At 32.6% G+C, this 23,301-nt stretch overlaps 1 protein-coding gene across 1 annotated transcript in view; it reads left to right on the top strand.

Annotated features, from left to right (window-relative positions):
• Window positions 1-23,301, top strand: part of TRHDE (thyrotropin releasing hormone degrading enzyme) — a 421,266-nt gene that overhangs the window by 310,768 nt on the left and 87,197 nt on the right. Inside the window, exons 10-12 of the mRNA XM_033221251.1 lie at window positions 2,846-2,934; window positions 9,504-9,637; window positions 9,736-9,791. Coding sequence (XP_033077142.1) covers window positions 2,846-2,934; window positions 9,504-9,637; window positions 9,736-9,791 — 279 coding nt within the window. The remainder of the gene's footprint in view (window positions 1-2,845; window positions 2,935-9,503; window positions 9,638-9,735; window positions 9,792-23,301) is intronic.

Below are 23,301 nucleotides of genomic sequence, written 5' to 3'. Positions count from 1 at the left end.
ATATGCACCTATTCTTTGCTACCTTAATATAATCATTAGAGTAAAAGTTGCTTTATTATAACAATGAAAACGACTGAGAAGAGAGGTAGTCCCAGGAACTGTTAAAGAAAAAAATATCTCGGGAGGTCTTTTTTTATGCTTAAAATAACATGATGACAATTCAAGTTAAAACTGAGACAGCTAGAACACAATCTAATTTCCTAAGTTTTTTTTTTCTAATATCGTTTTAAACATAATCCATTGCAATCTTGGATTTCTTTACAACACAGAGGGCTTTTCACTAAACTATGTTTAGGGTCTTCTAGTCTTTTAAGTTATAATCACAAAGCAACATAATTATCAGGCTTTCCTTGATTTTAAAACAAAATTTATGAAAAGTCCACATATATGATGTTTGGAAAGTTGTGAAATATATTGACAGTACAGTAGTTCAAAAGTAAATACAAATTTCAAATATGCTTTTAACTTGGAACTTTTAATTTGTCTTTGTTACTATATGTAAATTTTGGTTATGTGTGTGCATACACAAAAACACACATAGAATAGGGAACAAAAATATTCTTAGGAAGTATATAAATATATTTTTTTAATTTTAAAAAACTGCCTCAAAGTTTGTATCCCCAAACCTTATAGTTATAACTATAAGGTTTATAGTTTAACTTAGTTAACCTTATAGTTAACTTGTATCTGAACAGCTATGTGATACAATGTCTGACATTTAGGAAATTTGCTGTATATATATGGTATTGACATGCAGGTATTTATGTGAATCATTTTCCTGTATTTTAGAGATATTTTTTCTAAAACCCAAATATAGAAACAAACCAACTTTTATCATAATCTCTAGTTACTTAGAATAAATAATTTAAATACATGGAAATTCTGTTTATTTATATTAGGGGCAAACAATGATTCACAAACATTTTATGATTATGCTACAAAAAAGACACAATTATCCTTGAGAATTTTTAAATATCCTCAATTTTATATATTCTTTGCCTTTTAACCAGTACTTATTTGGCTTCACAATTTAGCTGACCCAGCTCAATATGGATAGGTACTAAAGTCAAGTTTATGAAGTTATTCTGTCTTACCTATAGATGGGTTTGATGCCTTTTATTTCATTTTATTCCAAGTCCATTCAATCAGATTCAATAGTAATTTATGATTTAGAGTAGAAGTGCCTCCTATTTTCAGACGTTTTAAGACCTAAGTACACAAAAATGAGCTTATCATTTAATTTGAGAATCAGACCCAGAGTTGAGCATCATTGTCTCTTAACTAAGTGTTCCAATTAAGCAAAAAAGATCCATTATTTTTAAGAGAACAGCTGTTAATGAAATGGATCAGTTCTTTGTCTCCTCCTGACAGTAAATCTGTTATTAAATATCTGGGGCATATTTTTAAACCTATATTGAAAGTTTGGAAGTATTTGTTAAAGAGTTTACATGAGTTGTTCATGAACTACTGTCTAAAGAGTCAATATAGATTTTGCTATTATAAATTGTTGTATTACTAGACCGATTGTATGCAGTCATTATTAGTATAGCGTAGTATCTCCACATAGTTAGGCCCTCCAAATGTTTTTTTTTTCATTAAGTATAGGATATAGTTTTAAAATCAAGAACTGTAAACATATTATTTTGATTTTCCATACTGGAGATAGGAGTTGGTATAAAATTACGAATTTCTTTCAACCTTCCATTTGAACTCTTTACTATTACTGAATTCTGTTTATTGTGAATGCAAAACATGGAATAATAAAACAGTCAAATTTCACACGACAGATTCACAGGAGATGTCCTCCTCTCTCACTCCCCAAAAGACATATTCATTATAATGTTTATTACCCCCAGGCATGTTTCCCAAACATTTTTTAATTCTTTATTTATTCTCACAGTTATTGAGGTCACGCAATATCTCTTACATTTCTAAAACATAAAAATATTTTTTTTCCATACTGGAATTGTTGGCTACCCTATTGATAATGGTGAAGTGATAGATTGAAATAATCTGGCTATATTTCAAGGCAGGAAACAAATATAGTCATGTAGTCACTGGACTTGTAAGACCATCCAGCATATCTCTGGCTATTCATTTGAGATTAAACTGACATTACTTCATGTATAAGTATAGGCCTCAATTTTTATCCTATAAAAAGGTAAATGTTGCAAAATGCTTCTCTTTAATAGATGAGTTTCATGATTGGTCCCTGCATGTTGGTGGCTGCTTTGACACATCAAGTTAGAAATTTCATTTCAGAAAACAGAGCATTAAGTGTGTCCCACAAAATTCTTTCTATTGATCTAGATTGTATGGGAATCTGACTAGTTTTTATTTTTTTCTTTTCTGCGGAGTAACTTTAGATATGTCATATTAACTTTTCTGTAAACTACATTAATAGTGTCCCACAGAGTCATTAGATAATAAATAAGGAGAATATTAAAAGGTAAATGCATGGAGCCACTGAGATGTGTCTTAATCTAACATAAAAACAAGTAGAAAGAAGTTATGTTTAGACCTTAATCAATATAGTTCAGGTGTATAGATATTACTTACTTTTTATTTCAAATTCAAAATGCAAAACCTTTTTCCCCCAACATAAATGCTTTTGTTGGCGGTTCTCTTTGCACTGGAATTAAAATTCATAGAGGCTAAGTCTCCTTAATGGCATTGAAAGAGTGAATTCATCTTTTTGACTTATGCCTTACTTTTATGACTGGAAGTTTTTTTAGTTCACCTAATGAGAGTAGTAAAAATCACACAGAAGGCGCATGGGAAATGTTTTTTGTTTTTGTTTTGATATAGCTATTTTTATTCTTAAAGCTTCTCTTTTATTTTGCAGTTACCTGTGGCAGATTCCATTAACTATTGTGGTAGGAAATAGAAGCCATGTGTCTTCAGAAGCAATTATTTGGGTGTCGAACAAATCAGGTAAACTATATATTCTCCCCTAAGGAACTATCTGGTTTCAGATAATTGTTTAGCAACTTAACCTCTGGTTTTAGCTGTTATAAAATGTGAGTAAAGACAAATTAGAAAGAGAATATAAAGGAATGATTATCAACCCTATAAAATTAGATATAGGATAGTTACTAAATAGTCTAATTTTGGTTTGTTTTTGTAATTACTAAATTTATTTGTTTCTTTAAGGGTAAAGACAAAACTTAAAAATAAATGTTTGTAATACTAATCTTAGGTGTTTAAAAATGTATTACTTTATAACTCCACATGTAATTAAAATATAATTATAACCTCAAAGAGAAGAGTATGCCAAATACTGAAAACACAGGTCTCATTTTTAATTCCACTTTCCTATCTTCTCTTTACCAGACTGTCTCTTTAAAGAATGAGAGAGGCAATATTCTCCGTGGAATTATATAATTACAGGGCCAGAAGGTGGGGGGCTTGGACAGGTTAGCAAGCCATCTCTTAGGTGGGGTCAAACCTCAAGGAGCAGAGAGAGATGAGATTCTATTCTCTTTCTAAATATCTTCAAATAAGATAGTGACCTATTTCAATTTACTGTCAGAAAGCTATTTTTTGAATCCAATCTATAACCTTCATTCTAGACTGTGAAACACGTCCCTTTTATTTCTGTTTTCTATTGAGTTAGAGAAAAAGTCAATTATCATCTTTTATGTAACATTTCATTTAGGTTTAGATAGTCAAGTGTGCCCAGATATTGTTTTTCCTACTCCTTTCTCAGATGCTGTTAATTGATGTTATTTTGCTCTTTCATAAGCCTTATTTTAAAAAGCCACAATTTTTTTTATTTGAAATAGGGTGAAGTATAAATAAATAAACAAATACAGTTTCTTATTCTCAGGCTTGCTATTATAAGGGAGGTTTAAGTGCTCAGAATACATATATGTATACATACAAGAAAAAGTTGTTACAGTAAAATGAGATCTGGTTATCAGCAGTATGAACACTTACAGTTCCATGCAGATATTTACATACATTTTCATGTTATTATATTTGTAACACATAAAGACATACAATGAAAATATATGCTTTCATTTATATACACTATATATGAAACATTGATATGTAATGTAGCAATGTATTGAAATACTTTAAAATTTGTTGGTGTTTTTCCTTTTAAATTGTTCATTTTAATCTATTCTTTCACTTACTGGAATTAGTGTTTATATCATGATTCTGAATCCACATTTCCTGTATTATTTGACTTTATATTTGTCTTTTCCTGTCGTGTAGTTATCTACATAAGTTGTTGTGAAATGATGAGGGAGAGCAGTGAGTTGTTATAATGACCAAATTAGAAAGAAGTCATCTCTTTATAGGATTCCTATGAGATGTGATAGAACTGTCTTCACAAATAAGGTAAAATATTTATCTTTGGAAGGTAGAATGGAAATGGGAAAATGAGAAGAGTGTAAAGATACTGATCAAACATGAGGATTCTCCCAAAACTTCACTTTTAGATCGTGCAAGGATTCAGGATGAGTAATTCTGGTGGATACCTTTCCGGGTCCATTTCTTCTCAATTCCTAGTTATTTCCATGCTGTTATTCATGATATCTTTTTATCTTTCACAGAGTATCCCAGGCTGAGCGCGGTGGCTCACGCCTGTAATCCCAGCACTTTGGGAGGCCAAGGAGGGTGGATCACTTGAGATCAGGAGTTTGGGACCAGCCTGGCCAACATAATGAAACCCTGTCTCTACTAAAAATACAAAAATTAGCTGGGCGTGGTGGTGGGTGCCTGTAGTTCCAGCTACTCGGGAGACTGAGACAGGAGAATCACTTCAACCCAGGAGGCGGAGGTGGCAGTGAGCCGAGATTGTGCCACTGCACTCCAGCCTGAGCAACAGAGAGAGATTCTGTCTCAAAAAAAAAAAAAAAAAAAAAAAATGTAGGATAGTACACCAGCTATACCAGCTTTTCTTGACCAATGGCCACAGTTCATGTTTGAGGGATTGTTTTCCTTCACAGTCTTTCGTTATTATTCCAGAATAAAGCAATGTATTGGTTCAAACCATATGTTTGCCTAAAATATCACCTATCTTGATATGTATGGTCCTCATACACAGCTGCAGAGCTTGCGCAGTACGTAACTCTAGGAGGCACTATTTGCACAGGCTATGATATGAATGGCACAGGCCCACACCCCAAAGTTGTGTAAGGTGCGACTTGGACATTTTAATGAAAAATGACACATTCATAACACTATCTTCTGTTTGATATAACATTGTCACATTTAGAATGTTAAAACTTGCAGATTGCCCATACTAAGATAATGTTTCCTGAAAACTTTGTAAATACAAAAATCTGCAAAGTTTACAAGAGGCATCTAAAAGACTGAGCACTTTCCTGTTTGCCTTTTCAGTCCCAGTTTATTGTATTCAATTTGTTTATGAAGTCCTTCATTCTGATGACTAATAAAAAACTAACAATAAAGAAAAATTAGGAAAAAAAGAGAAAAGGTTGTTAATTTTTGTTTCCTTTTGTATGTTGTCCCATCTCCTCTTTTTCAAAATATTGTCAACTAAATCACAATGGAAACTGTTTCCTACAAAAACATGAAGAAAAAATTCTGCTCAATTCTTATAAACATATGTAAAACAGTTCCATATTTAATTATAACAATCAGGTCAATGTTTTTGTAGTTTTTCATTGTCATTAGTGATATAGATTTGATCTCCATGATATTAATGCAATCAGTGGTGGATAATATAAAGTAGAAATTAGATTTGGATCATCATATATTCTTGTCAGTTCATTTTTTGAAAGTACTTTAGATAAATATTTAATTAATGCTAAGGTAAAGCATAAATCATTTTATCCTAAAAATAATTTTTAAACCAATTTTTCAGTTTTAGAAAACAGATTGAAGTGTTTGTCTTTTTCATTCTTACTATGAAAATACCAAAAATTCAGACATTTGTGTATGTAGTAGCTTGCATGTTGACTGGCTATTCAATTAACAGTTGGTGGAGAGGAATAAATGTAATGCCAAATGTTAGGAAAGAAAATATTAAAATAGAAGAGACATTAATCCTGAAAATTAAAGCAAACATGAAAAGTAGCATAATGCAGTAGTGCTTTCTTGAAGCCCTGGTTTATTTGAGACTCACAACCTTTCAAATGTGTATTATTTTATCCCCATTTTACAAATGAGGAAATTAAGACTTGAGAAGTAATTTGTCCAAAATATCAGTTGATTATGTAAAGAGGTGGCTTTATAAAGTTGGCTTCCTTTGCTTCCTACCCTTCACCTGACTCTGCAAACACACACACGCGCGCGCGCACGCACACACACACACACACACACACACACACACGATTTATTACTATGGTAGATTGCTTTGTGGATCTGTCAGTTATTTAATGTGATGTCTTTGATTATATGCACATGATTCTTTATAGGTTTTACAAAATATCCTCATTTGATTTTCACAAGAGTCAAGTGATAAAACCAATATGTATTATTTTCTCTGAGTTTGTCTCACATTGTTACTCTGGTTGACCTTTTTAAAAAGTTTTTAAAATTCGAATTCTTTGCAACTGGCAAATATTGGATAGAGATACCTAATCTCTTTTCCCTTTTTATTCCAATAGAAAGCAAAAAATATAAAATCTTATAAAATACCAACTACTCTGTAGCTCAATAGCCTAAGCCTTGTGCCATTTTGGATACATTCTAAATATAATTTTTAATTATTATTGCCAGCATCAAGATATAACTTCCATACATTTTATTATGGTACTCATCAAATACCATACCTCATTAGGCCATTGGAAAAGATCTCTTTAAAATTCATTGCTTGCCATCAGTTAATCTGAAGAACATTTTAGGGATATAATTAACTAGAACAGAAAAGATATTTAAAAATCTATTACAAAAATTTTCAGGGAATCATTTCTCCAACGATCTCATTTGTAACAAAGGCATAAAAATATTCGTGAACAGTAATAACCTTCAGGTTTTAGTAGTAAATTTAATAATGACATACTTAAAAACAATAGAAGAATGTCTTTCTTATTCTGGTCAGACGGTGTAGAAAGTACAGGAATTATTTTCTTATTTTAATATACATATTAACTTAAATTTGACTGTATCCTATCTATAAGTTTTTGAAATTGAGTAAGTTTAAAAATTAGATTCAAGCGAATCAAGTGGGGCTAAGTTATTCTAGTTATCTAAAATGTGAACAGGAAATAATTTAGTTACAGTAATGCATGACCATTTCAAACTTGTAAAAATCCAAAGTATGTGTTTATATATTAAACTTGATGCTTTAACATTGTAACTTTTTGAAAAAAAAAAAAAACACTTCTTAGGTAAAATTTATCAACTTTTCTCAGCTCAAGTAAATTCAAGTATACTTTAAATATTTATTGTTATAAAAATCTTAGTATACTTGAAGACACTTAGAGATTAATTATTTCTGCCTTCAAAGTTACTAATATTTTTATAATAAAAAAGTAACAATATTCTCAATATTTAAGTTTCAATTTTCATTCTCTGAATTCAGACATTATTAATTAAGATCTCTATGAGGTTATTTTAATTTTAAAGAATGGTATTTTCTTATTTATTTATGTAGTCATTTTTACATCTTTAAAATAGATATGAAATTCTAAATTTTTGTAGCAATTGTTTGAATAAGTACACTAAATTTTGAAAACTATACAATCATAGTTTTGGAGACTGGAGAAATTATTTGCATTTTAGAAAAGATATGTGATGATTTATTTTTCTGAGTTCCATGGATTAAGTATAGTATATAAAATAGTATACATAAATGTCTTCTTCCATTGAATCATAGATTTGGAAGGAAACTTAAGGGCCATTATTTGTCCCTCAGGTTACAAGTAAGGAAATTGAGGACCAAAGAGAATCAATGTCATATGTATAGGAAAACACTTATGTATAGGAAAGCTGAGACAAGAATTTAGCTTTTCTATTGTACTCTGATTCTTTTTCCAGTGCCATTTTCTGCCTTTCAAATCAACATTAGACTGTGAAAAATGTATATCATATTACAGTAAAAGTGTTATACCATCTTGTATCAATAGAATATAACATAATAAAAATTTGGACGCTGAAGTCAGGAGACATAAGATGAACCACTTCTTTTCTTGGATAATTCAATTAACCTGTCTGAGCCTTGTTTCTTTATCTGTTCTAATAGACACAATTTATAAAGGTGGTGGGAAGTTGTGATCCTGGAAATGATAAACATTAAATTTTTATATTCAGTATACTTTGGGGTTTAAGTACATTCTATTTTACTGCAGATTTTAAAAAATTGATCATCTATAACATGCATTGGGTTTATTAGTTCACTTCATTCCAAACCTGAGAAATGAGTGGTCATTAATGTCCACCCAATAAGTTTTGTGGTATAAACTCTTCTTGTGTGGTCTCTACTTGAGAGCGAGTACTCTGTAAATGTATTCCTTCAAGGACATGAGAGGGAAAATTTATTTTCTATTTTGAAGTCTGAATGTGTAAAAGCTTTGACATTGGAGTAAGAACTAGAGATGTATCCCTTCTCAGACCAGAGGTTTATGGTTTTTATGATGCCTTTTATAGTTCTGAGTCATTGTAGAAATTAGAGTAGACACATGTGGTTTTGATTTTTTTCCACCTGGATGTCAGACTATGTATGTCTGTGTGTATGTGTATACATTTAAAGTCAACTTCACTGTATAAATTTTATGCAACATGAGGCCTGAAAATCAACAACATAATTATTAGAATAGTCAACTGTGTTTCCATGGAGTCAATAAAGGCTATATGTGCAGTGAATTGTGTCCCTCTCTGTACCATTTTTGAAGGAGTTAAATATGTAAGAAGTTATAATATTGTTTCTAGTTTTTACTTTTTACTGGCTTCTATTAATGAACTAGTTGGTGAGGATAATAAAGTTGCCATTTTCCAAAGTGATCCCAATAAGCAGAATTTATTATCTTTGTTTCTAATTCTATGTGGAAATATTAAAATCTTGAACAAGCAAGTGTTGTTTTATTAGCATTATTGACATTGTTTAAAAGTCTGTTATTTATTAGTTCTCTCAAGAAAGTACACGAAAAAAGGCAAACACCAGTGACTTTCAAGTAAATGAGCTCTATTGTTTTAATACTTTCTTACTGAATAAAAATAGTAGAATATGCATCTAAAACCTCTTCTTTCATTCTAGTCTCATATCCCCATACAATCTAATTAGAAGTTGCCTGAATACAGTGGTAGATTTCTAGGTTACACTTACTTTGAGAAAGAAAATTATGTATATGTAATGGAGTTTTTTCAAGAACAAAAATGCTAATTATAAGAAAACAATTAATTGAGATGATAGTGAGTAACCCATTAAAGGTGTTTCTAGCATCTAGAATTAGATTAATTAAAGAGTAGGCTTCAATTAGGTATTAAAATGACATTCAATTATTGGTATTGTTATATCTGGCACTAAGAAAATATACTTCATTTTAACTCTTAAAATTTAAAATATATCCCAAAAATGCTGTTTTCAGAGCACCACAGAATAACCTATTTGGACAAAGGAAGCTGGCTGCTGGGGAACATCAATCAAACTGGCTATTTTAGAGTCAACTATGACCTAAGGAACTGGAGATTATTAATTGATCAATTAATCCGGAATCATGAGGTACACTCCAGATTTGCTTATCAAATACCTTTTTTGATATGTGAATATCTGCCATTTTAATCCTAATTTATCATATTATTTTTTCTAATTGGCCTTAGGTTCTTTCTGTGAGTAACCGAGCAGGCTTGATCGATGATGCCTTCAGCCTAGCCAGGTACGTTTTCCTGTGGATCTCCCCAATAAAAACTCGTGCCTGCAAGACTTCCTCTATTAAACTCCATAGTATGTATATGTCTTTTATTTAGGACATTTAAAAAAATCTATTTCTATCTTATGTTCTTTGACTTTGGATATGAGTTCTAATTAGTCTCCCAAACTTGCTATCAATAATAGCTATAGGGTATTTCTAAGTCAGGATAAGCTTGATGAATTTCTCCACAAGTTCAATTTAACACTGAAGATTAATAGTCTCTTCCCGATTTCATTAATGAACTCTATAAAATGACCATTGGGCCATATTTAAGTTTTGATAGAAATTACCTTCAAGTATTGGCAATTTTTCCCTGATATATACTAGTATATCTTTTAAAAATGTTTTTTGAATGTTATTCATTATAAGAAGCTTATGCTGCAGAACAGAAATCAATATTCCACTGAGTAAGACTGTTCTTGACAAAATATATATCAATCTTGTAGAAGACTTTAGTTGTACTATAGTAATATTTGTGTTGTTTTCATAATTATGTTTATAATATTAAAATTAGTTATTCCTTTGAATAGTCATTAAATGAAATGTTGCTCATAAACTGAAGCAATTTGCTCAATTTTGAGACTAAAATGTAAAAAAACTCAGTTCCTTTAATATTTTATACTGTTTCACATCCAAATACAGTTTTAATTTTAATAATAGAATTATACAAGCTATCAATTAAGACATGGGTGACTCTCCTTACTTACCTAGTTATCATAATTTACCACATTTTCTTCTAAGATAATCAGGGGAAACCGGTTAGTTATGCTTGTGCTGATATTAACACATGACTTATCTTAGTAATAGGCTTTGTTTCATGGGACCTGAAACTGCTTTTACAGTTTATGTATTCAATCAAAATTCAATTCTCTTCCATATGTTAAAAAGCATATTACACACTGCAGGATCCTGATCCATCAAAATAATGAGCTTACACATAGAAGACTTGATAATTACTTTGATAGAAGCAAAGCCAAAGTTTGGGATCAAATTACAGAGATTGATTTTTGTAAAAACAAGCAATATAGAGGGGAGAACACAAGTATATAGAGGGTAAGGAAAAAATTTCAGGTGCTTTTCTATTTAAAAAAATACTCTGACTTTTGCCTTCCTTATTGCTACTAAAGAAACCAAAAACATTGCTAATATTTTTCTTATTTGGTGAGTGATGCAGTATCAGTGCCTCATTCTGACCAGGCATGTACAATTTCAGGCACACATTTGCCTAATAATTGAATGGCAAGGACAATTTATCAGCAAGGAAACTGCTAATGAAGTTGTACCAATTGAATGTATTTGTTAATAAGAACTAGGGTTCAGTTCTAGTAAAGATAAATGAAGGCTTTTCCATGCCATAGCACCATCTTATTGGGCAAAAATTTAGAAATAATAGAGCTACATAAAGACCTGCTGAGATAATCATGTGTGGAGATAATGTTTAATATGTAGCTTTTGCTCTGCAGTAAAATCTGAAGTCTTTGTAGAAAGTTTTATGTATGAAAGAAAGATTACTTTGGCACAGAAGTTTAGAGAGTCCAGAAAGCCAGAAGGATAATGTATTTAATGTGATAATGTACTGAAAGAGAAGCAGAAAAAGAGAGAGTGAGGTGTTGAGTACCACAAAGAAAGGGTAAGGAACTCAAAGAAAGCTGTTTTCATTAGCTAATAATTATTAAGCACTTTTAAGGAGCCAAATGCTTTTCTATTATATATATAGAAATTTATTTAATTTTCACAACTTTATAAGATATATAGGTAGATATTATTGTTATTATTATTCCCACTTTATTTTATTTTATTTTTTTTGTTGTTGTTGTTGAGACGGAGTCTTGCTTTGTCGCCCAGGCTGGAGTGCAGTGGCCGGATCTCAGCTCACTGCAAGCTCCGCCTCCCGGGTTTACGCCATTCTCCTGCCTCAGCCTCCGGAGTAGCTGGGACTACAGGCGCCCACCACCTCGCCCAGCTAGTTTTTTGTATTTTTCAGTAGAGATGGGATTTCACCGGTTTAGCCAGGATGGTCTCGATCGCCTGACCTCGTGATCCGCCCGTCTCGGCCTCCCAAAGTATTCCCACTTTAAATGCGAGGAAATGGAAGCTCAGAGAGGTCACACTGCTGATAATTGGCAGAGCCACAGCCTGGATCCAGGTGGTCTGTCTGCAGAGCCTCTACCATTAACCAGAGCACTAAGCTGCGTCTTAGAAGTAATAGTATTTATTGTAATAAAAGAGCCAGACAATATAGAAGGACTGAGGGGTTTCAAGGCAGTTGTTCATGTAAATCGTTACGGGTTTGAAATGATGGTGAGAAAGCAAGTAAGTAGTGATAGCCTAATAACAGAGACCAGATGGAAATTAAAAGGAAGGGATCTGTTGACTCATCTACATTAAATGATAGAAGTTATTTTTAGATGAAATATTTTATTTAATTTTAGTGGATAAATTTCTTTTTCAAAAATTAGATTTCTTCTTCACTAAGACAGAACATTGCTTTCAATTCCAGTTTTGGATGCTTTCGACTGCAATTTTGGGAGCCTTAAAAGTTTGAAGTAAATAATTTCGTGATCATTTATATAAATTCACCAGAAAAACATGCAAATCTCATTGAATATATACTTATAATTTGTTTTATTGCTTAAGAGATAATTTTCCTATTACAGTAAGAATAAATAAGTACAAATTTAGATTCATTTAGGCAAATTCTCTGCTCTTACTTGGAGTTAAGGGTTATTCATGTATCACTGTAGTATTGTAAATATTCCATAGTTTTGCTATTCAATCTATATCAACCTTTTCTCAATCTCCTGAACACATCGTGCACTCTGGCTTCTTTAAAGATAACAAATAAAAGAATACCAAGTATTTATGAAATGCTTATGCTTTTACGAGTGATCTCCATCAGTCTTCTCAATGAACCAATGGAGTGGGTGTGGTTACTTGTTGACATTTTATAGCTGAGGCATTGAGATTAAGAGAGGTTAAGTTGCTTAGGTAAGGCTGCACAGCTTGTGGGGCAGGAGTGGAGGCAGTAGTTCAACCCCAAACAGTGGCACAGCAGAGTCTATGACCTCAAGTAAGAGTGACTTTGTCCATTACATGAAATTTCTTGCTATCCTCATTCCACTTGACTGTTCAGAGTATTATCATACACTGAAAAAATGTATGATTTTACTCACCTTCCCTCATTGAGGACTTATCTGTCCTTCTCAGCAAAAATAAGGTGATATTCTATGGATCTGTGTCACAGTAATTGTCACCTTGTTGCTCAACCAGTTACTTTTCTGGGTTCCCGATAGTTCTTCGATGATGTGGAGGAGAAGCCTTTGTGTCATCCGTATATGACTACTGTCTTCCCTAATGTTTGCTACAGGATTGTGCCCGTGTATATTTGTTACCTGAATTGATAAATTATTAATTATTTATACTATTAACTTTATGCCACTATTTGTTGTGAGATTAAGCAAACTTGCTGTAGTCATTCTTTATTTGGTTGTTTTTTAAATATATAAATTTACCTGAATGCATTCTAATTGTAAAGGACTGAAACAAAACAAGAGATACAATGTGCAATCTTCTTTTACTCCCTTCATTCCCTGCCATTTGATCCTGCTCGCAGGTAAAATATTTGGCATGTATTTATCTAGCCATTTTTCTTTACACTTTCTGTTTCGTGTTTTTTTTTTTTTTTTTTAATGAACAGAAAGTCTATTCTCTGACTCATTTATAAAAATAAATCTGGGGATCTTTTCATTGTTTCTAATTTTTCACTATTAGAATCAAGACTGCAATGAGTGTCCATGAGGAGTCTTTTGTTGTATATGTGTCTTTTTTTAATATTTACTTTTGTAAGTTGAATTTGGGGTATGACCTTTTAAATAAATATTAGAAATTGTATTCTGAAGGCTTTTCCAATTTAACCCTCCATCAACCATGTGTGAGCGGGTCCAATTTCCTCAAATCCTGCATTATAATGAATGGCATATATTTTTTAAACTTTTGACAGTCTAGTGGCAAAAGTTATTTTATAAAAGTTATTCATTACTGGTTAAAAGAAGTTGTGCATCCTTTCATATACATTTGCTGTTTGTATGTTTTCTTCAGTGAATTATCACTCAATTAAAAACAAAATATTAAAAACCTAATAGAAAATGAGCAAAGGTATTTCCTACTATACTTTCCTATATATTTTGGATGTTTTTGGATATTAATCCTTTTTTGTAGCATACACTTTACAGTGGTTTTCACTCAACATGATGCCAATTATTTTTTCAAACTTTGTGGTGTTTATCATGATTCAGAGGTTTTTAATATATATGTCAAGCCATTCCTTTTATAGCTTTCTGGTTCTGTCCAACATAGAAGGGCTTCCCTATCTGAAGATTTTGAAAATATTCTATTTTTTCTTAAGAGATTGTTTTTGTTTTACATCTGTCTCTTCAACCCTTCCTTCTCTGATCAATTTTTATGTTTTGAATGGAGGTCTAATTTTCTTTAACTTTAATAAGTGCCAATTATTTTAATCCTACTTATTTAAAGGTTTTCATTTTTATGGATTTGAAATGATATCTTTATCCTAATGCAAATTCCCATGTTTTACAGATTTTTTTATTTTGCCTAACTGCTCTGTTTCTTCTTTTTTGCACCACTGTCATATGTTTTAATAGGTTTAGATTTATTGTATGTTGCAATTGGCCAAATTTTATCTTGTTCTTGTTCAGAATCTTACATATTTCTTTTCAATATAAATTATTGTATTATTTTTGGAGTCATTTTGGCAACCTCTACTAAAAAATATCACACTACAGTTACGACTAGATATGCATTGGATTTATAAATCAATGTGTACAGTATTAACATCTTTTCTAATTTGAGCTTTCCAATGACAATGTTACTTGTCTTCATTTATTCAGGTCCCAAAGTTAAGCCCTATGGTTTTATGTACATGGGTTCTGGTAATATTGTGTTATTTTTGAAAAGGTATATGCTGCTTTACAATATGGCACTGCTTTCACACTTACATATTATAAATTTCAATGCTTGCAGTTAGGGAATAAATTAATTGCCTTTGCAAGTTTCATTGTATTATGGCTTGCACTTTAAAATTAGTGCAAAATGCACTAGACTAAAATGCCTAGATATTTTTGTTATTGGGTGTTCACATTTGTTTTTTGTTTTTTTGAGTTGGAGTTTCACTCTTGTTACCCAGGCCGGAGTGCAATGGCATAATCTTGTCTCACTGCAACCTCTCCTTCCTGGGTTCAAGTGATTCTCCTGCCTCAGACTCCTGAATAGCTGGGATTACAGGCACCCATCACCATACCCAGCTAGTTTTGTATTTTTAGTAAAGATGGGATTTCACCACGTTGGTCAGGCTGGTCTCGAACTGCTGACCTCAGGTGATCCACCTACCTTGGCCTCCCAAAAGGCTGGCATTACAGGCGTGAGCCACAGTGCCTGGCCTGTTTTGTTTGTTTGTTTGTTTTTTGTTTTGATAAGCATGGTTGTATTGGAGGATATAAAAGTGAACAAGATGCATTTCTTATATTCAGTGAACTCACAATCTAGCAGGGAAGATGCATGGTACGTAACTAACTATATTCAGTGTATACATGCTATGAATAAAATGTTATGAAAGTATTGAGGAGTAAAGAATTAGTGTGGCCTAGGAAGATTATGGAACATCAAAATATCCTGTAGGAAATAACATCAGGAGAGTGAAAGTTTACTATGGAAATACATTAAAGGTTTAAAAGTAAGAGAATCAGAGCAGAAAAAAGTATAAATTAGAGGATAAACTTATGACAGAACTATTACAGCAGCAATGCCTCATGGCACAATTTGGATAAAGCAGAGATTTGAGATTTCTCAGGAGGTGAATTGGCAGCCAGATAAGGTGAAAATTCTTATCTAATTTTTGAAATTTTTTATCAGTTATTATATGATAGAAACTAAATATTTAGAAGATTTAAAATAGAAAATATAATCAATGGGTTGGATATTTAAAGCTTTTAACATGCTCTTAGTACAATTTTTAAAGTTATAAATATGTATATCACTGGGTTGTGAATTCACATGGCATTTTATTTGAAAATATCCAAAATACATTAAAATCATTTGGAAAACTGTGTATACCCAAAAGCTTTACAGGGTTAAATCATGATCATCATTATCATCATCATCATAAATATCATCATAGTCCTCCTTGCTCTGGGCAGTTACTATGTTAATTTTTAAAATTTAGCCACCAGTTTCCTGGAATATTCCATTTTGCAAAACACATGCAAATCTATTGTGTTTTAAATATTATAACATACTTTTTTAGCGTGCATAACATTTTTAAAATTATGTTATAGACTACTCTGTTAAAAAATCCAGTCGTTTACAAATTTCCCATGATGAGGGCAAATTATTACACTTTAGTTCACAAACTGTTTAGAAATAAGATGTTATTTTTTATAAATTATTAGTGTTTTATTAAAAAGCATAAGGGCCTGTGTCTAGAAGTTATGTTTGTCCCTCTTAGACGTGCTGTTGGCACTGGAGAGCAGTCATCAGTAGTGCATAATACATCTCTGACGAATATATGTTAAAAAATAATAAATACACTTTTATTTACTTGTCTAACAGCTTATACATTTGAAATATATTAGAAGCCTGGGAATTCAGCATCATAGCCACTGAAAATATAATGGCTAAAGAAGAAGAAAATGATGAGAACATTTCAAAAACTTATAGATTTTTTTTTTTTTCATTTCTGAACCTTGTTTCAGAAATGGAAACAGCACTGTTAAAATAACCTTAACAACATTTGCAAACTGTGGAATTTATCTGCTCCTTTTGGGACTTTTTTCAGCACGGTTTTTGTTAGAAGTTCTTTTGTGTCTTCTGGATGGCTCTCTTGTACCTTGTTTAAGGTTTCTCTTGCAAAACATGTTGATCATTTTTTCACTTATTGCAGAAAATAGTAGTATAATGTGCCTGAAAAGCAAGTGCACCCTGACCCTGGCTAGATGAGTAGCAATTTTTCCTGCTTTGATAGCTGGTTGTTTAAATGTGTAATGTGCTGAAGTTACAAAAATGAAATTGAGAAGGAATGACTTATAAACCTTTTGTGAGAAATACTTTGGCAGACTAGACTTTTTGTTTTGATTTCCTCATTCTATAATGGAGGTAACAGGACTACATTACTTCAGCTGAACACTGCCATGAGAAAACCTGATTAAGGATCCTAGTTCCCCCCTAATATACTGCCTAATGCTGTATATTAGAATGTTGATTTTATAAAGGATGCTTAGTTTCACAATTATTTCTTTAATCCCTATCATTTTCTGTTTTTACAGTACTATACAAATCTCAGTATAAACATTTTTCTTTTAGTTGTGTTTTACAATGAAATTATGTGCATTAATAATAATAATAGAACATTGATTTGAATGTGTTGTTTTTTGCTCTCGTTAGACATGGAGAGAAGGATGATTCTTCAGCTGTTTGTATTAGATTCATTTGAGAGTGGTGTCTGTGTATGGTTATAGCTCTTAGTTATCTTTTGTTAAGCCACCAGAATATGTGTGCAAAAGGATAAATATTAAATATTTATGAAGTCCTGAAAATGATAAAATTGTTTATTGCAAACTATGATTTGTTGTTGACTATATGCTTCCACTCTTCTGCCATTGACCAAAAGTTATTAAAATCAGCTTGTTGTTATCCTCTCAGCCTTTCTAACTGGTGTAGGTTGTTCCATGATATGAGCAGGGTCTCAGAGTGAATCCTTCCAGGAGTTTCATGGCCATTCCCAAAAGATCACGTTTCTCACATCTCTGAGGCTGGGGATTCTAATTATCTATTTGTTATCATCAGTGAAGGCTCAGTCTTGAGACATGCAAAAAAAGTCACCTTGAAGCATTCCTGTTTTATACCTTTCTGCATGCAATTATTTAAAAATTCATATCCCAAAGACCTCTAAATTAGTCTTAGTTTATGCAACACTTTGCCACAGATAAATGTTAAAAATAGTCTGAAAACATTTTCAGGACATTTAACTGTAACAAGCTGGGAATCTTTAGACTTATTTCTATTATAACTCAGTAAAAGCCTAGAGTATATTTCTGGATTTTCAAACTACACTGTTCCTGCAGGAATATGCTGGTTTGCTCAAGGTTAGAGATTGAGTTAATACATTCCTTTGAGCTTTCTTTAGAAATCTGTTGAGGGTGGAGTCACAGATGTTGTCCTTGGGATGAGGATTTATAAGGAGCTACAATACCAGGTACTTATGAGAAGTACAAATCTCCTGAGGCATTAAGGGGCAGGCTTGTGGCTCTTAAGGATGGCAAACTTTCTTAGAGACTTTTACATTGTTCTGCATTAAATCAAAAGCAAATTTGTAACCTTCCAGGACCAAATTTGTGTTTCATCTCTGTAGGAGAAAATGTTTTAATATTAATGCCTACTGTCTGAGAGTACTGAGTAGAAAGTAAAAACAAAGTATTTTGACATTTTTCTGTAGGTTTGGTCCATTTTATTTTTTTTCAATTGACACAATATTGTATGTATTAATCATATACAGCAGGATGTTTTGAAGTATGTATATGTTGTGAAATGGTTCAGTATTGCTAATTACTGAGTGCATTATCTCACATCATTATTTTTGTGATGAGAACACAGCATTCACTCTCAGCATTTTTCAAGAATACAATATATTGTCATTAACTATAGTCATCATGCTATACAATAGATCTATTGAAATTATTCCATCAATATAACTATAATTTTGAATCCTTTGGCCAATATCTTCCGAACTCCTTCTCCTCCAACAACCCTAGCCTCTGGCAACAACCATTCTAGTCTCTATTTCTATGAGATCATCTTTTTTCGATTCCACATATACGTGAGATTATGTGGTATTTTTCCTCTGTGCCGGGCTTATTTCACTTAACATAATGTCCTCCAGGTTCATCCATGTTGTCACAAATGAGAGGATTTCCTTTTGTATGGCTAAATAGTGTTCCATTGTGTATATATACCACATTTTCTTTATCGATTCATCCTTTGATAGAAACTTAGGTTAATTCCATATTTGACTATTGTGAATAATGCTGCAATAAACATGAAAATGCGGATATCTCTTTGACAGCAACAGTACTTTAAAAATACCATGTTGTCCTTATATGCTCCTAACAAGCATATAGCCAAAGTAGAGCCTTCGTGTTGGGAAAACCTTATCTATTTGTCACTATTTTTATCATTTTCTGCGGGATGCTCTGCCTCTGCCTGGTGCCTGCCATTTAACCGACTACTATTATCTTCACATACCTGAACATGACCAGTTTATACCATGGTTGTTGGCAACCATTTGCTTGAAATTGCTTAGCTAGTATGGGACTATAGCCTCTACAAGTCATTTTATGTCTGTTTCTTCATATCATTTTTAATTGTATTAAAATTTATATGTTGATCCTTTCTGTATTCTAGAAATTCATTTTGTCTTTTCTCTTTCTTCTTTGTCTTATACTTTAAACACTAATTCAAGTCTGTATAATTTGATTTCCTTTCCCAACTGGTAAGAGCATTGGCTATCTAGTTACATAGAATTGGAATTATTGCTCTATGAAATAACTAACAATACATAAATATTACTTAAATAAATGCTAATTTTGTTCTGTCCCTTTCCTACCTTCACAGCACATACTCATGGTCACTCCAGAGTAAATAGACATCATTGTTATTTCCTATACACTACCTTACAATCCACCATATTCATTGATCTTCTAAACTGATCCCTTTCCTAGGCTGCCCCAAACCATCTGTATACACACATCCTAATGCCAACTCTAAGAGGAAGTAGAATATGACTAAAGCATAGCTGATTTTGCTTCTGCTAAAGAGACTACTTGCTTTTTGGTTAGATGTAAGAAGTCTGACAGGGACTCAGCCAAAACGGGACATTCTATTCCACCAGAAAAGAAAATGAGAGTTTTGAGGTAGACCAAGACTACTGAAAAATGAAACTGAATCCTTCTGGCATTTGATCTGTCAATGTAAAAGCCTCATTTTTATAAAGATCTCTATCTACTCTGTTTCTCAAAAAACTCAAAATAAAAATCCCCTTATTTTTGTTATGATTAATTAAACTCTAAAGAAATTTTTAAAATTAGGACTATATGAATACAAGTACTAATACAGGCTGTATGTTTGGGTAATTACTTATTGCTTTAAGTTGTCTCATTATGATCTTTTCCCACCTCAGAACAAACAGTCAGAGGAGCCTTCTAATAATCATCGTTCTTACCAAACATGCTGATTAGCCAATGATAAAGTAAAGAGCTGCTCGTCTTTTTTAATCCCAGAACTCATGAAATCTGTTTTTGGCTTCAACTGTAGGCAAGGTAGCAGTGCTATCATGATAAGAGAACTAGAGGCCGGGCGCGGTGGCTCAAGCCTGTAATCCCAGCACTTTGGGAGGCCGAGACGGGCGGATCACGAGGTCAGGAGATCGAGACCATCCTGGCTAACACGGTGAAACCCCGTCTCTACTAAAAAAAAAAAAAAACTAGCCGGGCGAGGTGGCGGGCGCCTGTAGTCCCAGCTACTCGGGAGGCTGAGGCAGGAGAATGGCGTAAACCCGGGAGGCGGAGCTTGCAGTGAGCTGAGATCTGGCCACTGCACTCCAGCCTGGGCGACAGAGCGAGACTCCGTCTCAACAAAAAAAAAAAAAAAAAAAAAGAGAACTAGAATAAGATAATAGAAAAGAAGCATTTTACATTATTTTCCACTAGTCATGAAATATAAAAGATTCATTTTTAACTACGAAAAGGTGATAATTTGGGGAAGAAAGTAAAGAAAGGAAATCTAGTTCCAACATTTTGTGCAATGAAGGTGAGTGGTTAATTCGACGTAACATACACTTTGCTTTTGTGGCAAATCGTAAAGCCTTAGGAGGTGATTTGAAATACATGATGTTCTCTCTTAATAGCATGCAATTTGAGCTATTCTTTGTGGAATGCTTCAAATGTCCTTATGTGGATGGAGTACCAGTGAAGAGGCCTTCACTATTTCGGATGTGAGAAAACATCAGATTAAGAAAACCTGACTTGTTGCAACTATGTCAGTGCTTACTTAATTTTAAAGATGTTAGTACAGGCCAACACAGAAGCTAAGAAGTAGTGCTGGACCCTGTGAACTCAGACCACATTTGAATCACAGATTAGAGTCTTCCTTCCTAAACTAGGAATGGCCTGGAGTGCAGTTGATTCACGCCCCTAAAGGCAGGTAGCAGAGGCTTCCTGTTGCTCAGCTGCTTCATCTAATTAGGGTGAGGATTAAACAGAAATTCAATATAAATTCTCCAGGACACCAGGTGGTCATGCTAACCGAAAGGAAAATAAAAAAAGAGAGTTTGCAATAAGGAAGAAAATATTGTTAGTCTAGAAGTCTGTGTTTGACAAATTTGAGTAAGGCTAATAGGCCCTGAAGAGAATAATGATTGAGTATCAGAGAGTTTTATGTGGATGCTGACTTAAACACACTCTAAATTAGTGGGCAGTTATTGGGAATGCTGTCAAAAAATGCCAAAATAGAAAGAACTATAGATGAAAATTAGTTGGTGTTGCATTCCCAGTGTACAAATATAAAAAAGTTAATTGTGTAAGCTGAGGGCAGATCATGAATTTTATCCATGACATGTTGAGGGAAATATCACTTATCCTTTTTCAACTGATAGTGAAACTACAATTATTACAAAAAAATAGTTACTGTGCAGAGCAACTAAGTCTCTGGCCTCCTAGTTTACTGTAGTTTTTAAATTTTCGTCTTTGTAGAGTTTGCCAGGTTTCCTATTTCCCTTTATTTTAAAATGTTTTTAAATTCTGTTGAATTTTAACATTGGTAGATTATCAGTTTTTTTTTAAGTATGAAGAGTTGAGAAATTCTTATGAAAATTTTTGTCTCAATAGACACAATATGTAGGTTATTTCAATAAATTAGGTATACAGTGTATACATTAATGAATTTGTAGATAGATGATAGATTGCTAGGTATGTAGATAGATTAGATAGATAGACAGATGATAGGCAGATGAATTATCTGAAAGTAGGTAGATATAAAAGTAGATGGATAACAAAGATAGAGCCATAATACTTCATGCTATGGTGAAATTACTATATTTAGCCTCAGAAAGACATCTTTGCTATGGTGTCATATGAAAAAATATTATACAGAATTTTAAAATTAAAGGATCACAGCTCATATGTAGTTAAAATAAATTCAAGTGATTTTCTTGGTGGAATAAAGATATTACTGAGAGAAAGTATTTTCTACAAATGAATTATATACTAAATAGCTATCACATGTAATGTAAGGTTGCAAGTGTTTGATGCAGAAATTTTTAAATATTCACCTGCTTCAAAGATGTGGTAAACTAAATGTAAGGTATAAATATGTTCTTAATTTGTTGGTCTGTTTTTAAAAATTTTAAATTTTAAAAACACATAAAAGCTTATAGGAAAATCTTTCAATATTTAGTCAGGTTTGTATGTGCTATCATCATTTAATACCTACTTCTCATTGCAAACAGGTCAGTTTCTGAAGTGTATATCCACAATATTAAATGAACTATATTTTCCCCTTATCCTGTACAGGTAAGCAATAAGCAAGCATCTGTCACAGACAGGCAAAATAAAGATTCTAAGAAGCATGAGAAGCACTTCACAATGCTTATAGTGTATCGATTTTTCTCATTTTAATTTTTGATGCTTGTTAGTAAGAATAAGTAACAAATGGCAAATTCTGTAATACAAATTTAGCCAGTATTATCTTTCTGTTATTTAATAGCTTTGTACATTTGGAAAAGAGTTATTTTAAATATGGTGGTCAGGGAAGCCCTCATTTTCCAGTTGATACGTGAGAAGCAGTTTGAAAGAAGTAAATAAGGGAATCATCTGAGTAGAGCATTTCAGAGGAACAGCAAGTGCAAAGGTCCTGAGGGAGTATGTGCTTGGCATGTTTAAGGAAAAGAGATAGGTAGATGTGGCTCTAATGGAGTGAGTAAGGAGCATTGCAGGCTAAATGTGTTTAGGCAGGAACAGGACATTGATCGTGTAATAAACTATTGTGAGAATTTGTGATTTTATTCAGAGTGAAAGGTAAAGCATCTGGGAAGGTTTTAAGCAGAAGAGTGATATGACTAGGCCTGTGTTTTTAAAGGATCACTCATTCTGTCTGCTCTGTTAAGAATATACTGCAAAGGAATGAGTTTGAAGCAGGGAGCCTAGTTAGAAAGGTCATCAGGACAAACTTCATAAAGACTGTTGTTGAAGATGATACTATGGCTATTTACCGGTGTATTAGTCTATTCTTGTGCTGCTATGAAGAAATGCTTGAGACTGGGTAACTTATAAAGGAAAGAGGTTTAATTGGCTCACAGTTCTGCATGGCTGGGATGACCTCAGGAAACTTACAATTATGGTGAAAAGGGAAG

Source organism: Trachypithecus francoisi, unplaced genomic scaffold (assembly GCF_009764315.1).
Source record: "Trachypithecus francoisi isolate TF-2019V2 unplaced genomic scaffold, Tfra_2.0 Lachesis_group11, whole genome shotgun sequence".
Taxonomy (NCBI): domain Eukaryota; kingdom Metazoa; phylum Chordata; class Mammalia; order Primates; family Cercopithecidae; genus Trachypithecus; species Trachypithecus francoisi.
This window is presented reverse-complemented; position numbering and strand designations above follow the sequence as displayed.